Here is a 5,478-nt window from a genome sequence, read left to right as displayed (position 1 = left end):
GCCCTGTACGACAACCTCTGACTTTGTAATCATCTACTATATCCTGTCAACATAAGAAACTTCTCCTTTCCCTTGCTACTACTCACAAATCCCCATCTCTCCGCCACTCAACATCATTAAAGTAAAATGGCGACATGGAGATGGAGACAAACCTCTTCAAACAGGGCTTCCTGAGACAAAACTGGTCTATTGTTTGCGTGTAAAAGCCCTTTAGAATGATTGTGGAGATATGGCGGGCATCTGAGAGGTGGGTGGAAGACCTGAAAGCCATGTGAGGAGTCCATTAGTGGGTCTAGTGTTGGAGGAAGCCCCCCTGATCTGATGGTATCAGCACCTCAGGGCAGGGAACATGAACAGAACAAATGCTTTCGGAGTGCAACACTGGCCCAAAAACAGGATTGCTATCTCTGCCCATGAAACTCAGAGTAGCCCAAAGCAAAGACACACACAAAATGACACAAACACACCCAGATATACACAGGTATATATGCACCTGAAGGCTGACCACTAAACAGAGGTGTTAGGTAGAGTCACAAAGACGACAGGAGGATGGAAGAAAAGGGAGCAGAGAATGGAGTGGCGTCCACGGCAGCCTGCTACCAGGGATTTGATCCTGCAGCCTATCTGCAGTATAACTACACTCCACCACGGGCTGATTTTCAAAGAAAGGACAGCATTTCGTCGTGGGAACTGGCATGCCTGCATAGAGCTTTCACTGAAGGTAAGGAGACGGGGTGGTGGCTCATCGTCATCAACTTCATTCCAGAAACAGTTGATGCTCAATAAAAAGCTCTTAAATTGAGTTAAACATATTGCCTGATTACGATGATAATCTCTTATGTCGCTGGTGTTTATTAAAATAGGTCATTGGTTGCAATAATAATATATGTGTATGTTTAATTCAACACTAATAATTTGATTTCTGTCAGAGGAAAATGTTTCAGATGTTGGGCATTTTTGGAGACAAACACTTTGTTTCTTCTCTGTTATTCTCACTCTTTTTTTCTGAAAACACTCAAAAGTCGGTGAATACACCTTAATTCTATTTATTATATAGATTAAAGGTGGGTCCAAACACTGTTCAAACCCAAAGATCTTTGTTTTTCTAGAACTCAAGATTTCCAAACATACCAAACATGTCAGGCTCAATTAAAGGGACAACTGTATAAAATGTCAAATAAATGTATTCATTTAGAATGTGGTGCCATCAGAAAAAGTTCTTCATTCAGAAATTTGATATAATCTCAGCAAATTGGTGCAACAAGTGATTCCAGAATACAGTATGTGACACTGTCCGTAGTTATAACAGTGTGAAGGATTTTATTTTTTATTTAACTTTAATGAAATTGTTGAAGAATGAAGGTGATGCAGTAGAATAAAGGACAACAGTGTGAGTAGACCTAACAGATGCTAATACCAGATACCTTTTGACGTTTTCACATAAAACATTTGCCTGTCCTTTCTCTTCCTCTTTGCAATCTTTCTTCATAATCCAAGCACTCTTCCCTAAAATCATTTTCATTTTATTAATATTCTGAAGCTATGATCATACAAGAACTCTCAATTAGCTCTTTCTCAGAGTCTTCCTTCTCCTCTCTCTCTCTCTCTTACCTTTCCAGGTGATGTGAGTGGTGAGCTGCTGGTGGACATAGGTTCAGGTCCCACCTTGTACCAGGTGATGAGTGGCTGTGAGGTTTTCAACAAGGTGCTCCTCACAGATTTCCTGGAGGTCAACAGGCAGGAGCTGAGGAGCTGGCTCCAGGACGAGGGCGGCTGCAGCCTGGACTGGACACCATTCCTGCAGCACGTCTGCAAGCTGGAGGGACGACGGTACGACCAGATCCCTAGAAACTCTGTTTTAAAGACTTGAGATATCTTGAGATATCACTCACTACGAATGACTCAGTGTTTAACTAGTATCATCATCAGGAAACGGTTTATATTTGTAATGTAAGGTGTTCTATAGAGAGAAAATAAGAATGCTACTCTTTTCACTTTACATAGATTTTTAGCATTGTAGAGTTCCTTTTTCTGCGTTCTCCCTCCTTGTGGTAACACCATCATTGGTTTCATAATTCTAAAAATGAATCCGTCATCTTCTTTCAAGGGTCACAAGATCTCACGTTTTATTCTGGCCCTCTTTTGGAGCTATGAGTCATCCTCGTACTGTGCCTACTGTGACAATAATACAAGTGCAAAGTACAGCTGAGGCTGATGACAATAGCATTAGTTTTGTAAGTATTTGGTCATCAAGCAGTAAGTTATGGACACATTTAGATTTTTGACCTGGTGCTACTGTAGATGAAAAGTAGGAGACATGATTTGGGAACCATGAATGTCTGTACCAAATGTTGGACCAATTCATCCAGTAGATGTAGAAATATTTCACAGCATAAGTGAAAGCTTTAAACTGCTGGTGGCACTAGATGAGAGGTCAGGGGATCATTCAGCTCCTATGATTCATCCTCTGGGGACCATGTATGCCTGTACAAAATTCCATGGCAAATCATGCAAAAGTTGCTAAGATATTTCAATCAGGACCAAAGTGGTGGACCGAGTGACCAACAGACCTTCAATGTCATCCCTAGAGCTATGCCCATAGCTAATGAACACCTAAATCACTATCATGCAATGCAGTGTGCTTCTGAGTCAACACACAGTATAAATTACATGACTAGTGCAGATAAATGCTGTGTGCATTTACAATAGCTGTTTTTTTAATCTAATTTGGTGATTCATTGTCTCTAACAGGCCCTCAGCATGGACAGAGAAGGCTGCCAGGCTACGTCAGGTCATCGTGGACATTGTCCCCATTGACGTGAACCGCCCTCAGCCTCTGGCCCATGACGCCCTTCCTTCAGCAGGGGCCGACTGTCTCGTGTCCGCCTTCTGTCTGGAGAGTGCCAGCCCTGACCTGGCTGCCTTCACCAGGGCCCTGGGCCACATTGGGAGGCTCCTGCGGCCCGGTGGCCACCTCCTGCTCATTGGAGCTCTGGGAATTACTTACTATATGGCGGGGGATGGGGTAAAGATCCCTACGGTCCCAGTGAATGAGGCCCAGGTCTGTGCTAGTTTGAAGGAGAGCGGCTACACCCTGATCAGGCTTGAGGTTTACACAGTGCCTCAGGACATGAATGTGGGGACTGATGATGCGTATGGGGTGTTTTTTGTAAAGGCAATGAAGGAGTAAGTGTGAGAAAAAGAGGATAGATAAAGGCTATTAAAGATGAAAGTGAGAAAGTAAGTATCCAGATGAAAATATTACATATTAGGCCGAGGTAAATGCAAGGTTTAGCACATTAGACAATGAGGAAATGGGCTACTGGTGATGCTAATAATAATATTCACACATATTTGTTTTTTTGGGGATGAGAGGTTGCTTTCATTCTGATCTTCAGTCGTTTAAATTGTTTTTCGAACTGACTCTTAATGGAAAAAAATGCAAAGACAAAAAATGATTTTTAAATGAAATATTCACTTCATTTCCTTGGTCCAGTGAATGTCTTTTCTGAGGGTGAATAAGGAGACGGTTCCTTTGTCTTTCTGTTAGAAATGTAATCACACATTGCCCCCTGCAGTACAAACACAGCAACTACAGCATCAAGAATGTAACGCTTCCATTTTGATGATGAGTTGCGCGTTATGTTTTGTAATTTCTGATAATATGAATAAAGATGCTAAAACAATTTGTATTTCATGTTTTCTTATCTCAGACCTATATTTCATAACAGCATTATATTGATCCAAACTTATTGTTGATATTAAAAAAGATGGGGCAGAGATTAGTGGAAGCAGTATAAATTTGATAATACAGCTAAAAAGTTGCTTTATTTTAAATGATCAAATTTAGATATGCGTCTGAGAATATGATTGTGTCATTAGAAGTTCTGAACACCAGGTGTCATTACTCTGCCATCTAGAGCTGCTCCTCAAATATCAAGCCAAAAATGTGCAAATGTTTTCTGATTTCACTAATGCTTGTTGCTAATAGCCGTGGTAAAGAACACATAGTTCAAGTTCAAGTTACTTTATTTGTACCCAGAGGTAGATTTTGTTTGCAGTAGAGTCCTCATACACACATATGGGAAAAAACAAAGAGGCACATATCACACATCATTCAACTTAAGACAGTGGAAATTAAGAAATGGCAAAAATTAAAGTTCTTACCGGTCCAGATTATGCTACATATATAGTCTGTAAACATGTGAGGCTGCTTACAAATGGACAAGAACAAAGATCATAAAAGTGTAAAAAGGTGTTCAGGGTCTTCATTTAATAAATCTCAATGTCTGCTGTCATTTGCAATATCCAAACACATAACACACGTCCAAATTACATGTCGACTCCATGTGTTAACTAAAATGCCAAATTAAGCCTTTTGTCTTTCTTTTTTCAGAAAAGAAATATGACTGGAGCGTTTAACACTCCTACAGATTACTTTTACAGACATACGATCACTTCTTTCAGTCCCCACTGATCATCTCTGCCGTCACAAACTGATCATGCTTGCTAAAAAAGCCTGTTCATAATATGAAACCGTAAACACTGTGCTGCATTTTGGTGATTAGTTGGATTATTCTGATATGATTTAATCTGGTCTGCTGTGGCTGTGACTGCGCTCAAAACGTCTGTAAGCCATACTCTGATTTCCTTGATCTTGGACACAAATGTCTACAAAGTTGAGGATAGCAAACTGAAAAGAGTTGTGTACTAACTTTGGAAGCAGCCCTACAGTTCCTTGGTTAAATTCCAATAGGGATTGGCTCTGCAATATAACTGTGTACTGTATACTTATCACACTGTAGTATATCATGTAATATAGTGTAGCATATCTATCATATACAATAGGGGACCATGGGACCTTATTCACAATGTCTGGTCAAACTGTGTGAGACATAATACAAAATAACCTCATAACGGCCCTAAAACTTTTTTGCACTTTGACCATCACACTAAATATAAAATAGAATCGTACATGTTTGTAAAATATGCATAAGATGATTTATATGTTATTTTATCTTGAGCTGTGTGCATCATCTGCTCTTTCTAATTGTTGTTGAGATGTGTGTTTTAGGACCAGTATCATTATTTGGCATGCCCTGTTACATGATGTGAATGAAGGTGATTCAAAATCAGATTTTTCACACATGGATATAGTTTTCTGGAAAAACTACCCAAAGTCCCAGAATGCTGTGGAATCCTGAACCTAAAAAATTTGTTTGAGAAAATGCAGTTCTCATATTTCTTGTACATTGTCCTTGGCTGACTTGAATTTCAGCCCTGGCCAGACGTGATTTCAGGTTAAACTTTTCCATATACCTGCTCATTAATATTCTGACCTTCTTCAATGTCTGTCTGTTTTCCTCTCTCTCTCTCTCTCTCTCTCTCTCTCTCTCTCTCTCTCTCTCTCTCTCTTCTCTCTCTCTCTCTCTCTCGCTCTCTCTCTACCCCTCTCTCTCTGTCTCTCTCTTTTCCACA

General features: G+C 40.1%; 1 protein-coding gene across 2 annotated transcripts; it reads left to right on the top strand.

Moving 5' to 3' along the window:
* Positions 1 to 477: 477 nt before the first annotated feature.
* Positions 478 to 3,542, top strand: LOC116061329 (phenylethanolamine N-methyltransferase-like). 2 transcript variants are annotated; one of them, XM_035997444.1, is made up of 4 exons: positions 478 to 721; positions 1,620 to 1,830; positions 2,752 to 3,213; positions 3,248 to 3,542. In XM_035997444.1, exons 1-3 carry the CDS (start codon positions 550 to 552, stop codon positions 3,188 to 3,190), a joined length of 822 nt encoding a protein of 273 aa, XP_035853337.1. In that variant the 5' UTR covers positions 478 to 549; the 3' UTR covers positions 3,191 to 3,213; positions 3,248 to 3,542. The 2 variants fall into 2 exon arrangements, with proteins under 2 accessions (XP_035853337.1, XP_035853336.1); XM_035997443.1 differs by having other exon boundaries at positions 2,752 to 3,538.
* Positions 3,543 to 5,478: the final 1,936 nt, after the last annotated feature.

Source organism: Sander lucioperca, chromosome 22 (genome assembly GCF_008315115.2).
Source record: "Sander lucioperca isolate FBNREF2018 chromosome 22, SLUC_FBN_1.2, whole genome shotgun sequence".
NCBI lineage: Eukaryota > Metazoa > Chordata > Actinopteri > Perciformes > Percidae > Sander > Sander lucioperca.
The sequence above is the reverse complement of the archived record's forward strand: the minus strand, read 5'-3'. Positions and strand labels throughout refer to the sequence as shown.

Coding starts and splice junctions, on each gene's coding strand:
- LOC116061329 (XM_035997444.1), top strand. CDS start 550: ATGGAAGAAAAGGGAGCAGAGAATGGAGTGGCGTCCACGGCAGCCTGC. Junction 722..1,619: donor GCATAGAGCTTTCACTGAAG/GTAAGGAGACGG, acceptor TTACCTTTCCAG/GTGATGTGAGTGGTGAGCTG. Junction 1,831..2,751: donor TGCAAGCTGGAGGGACGACG/GTACGACCAGAT, acceptor TGTCTCTAACAG/GCCCTCAGCATGGACAGAGA.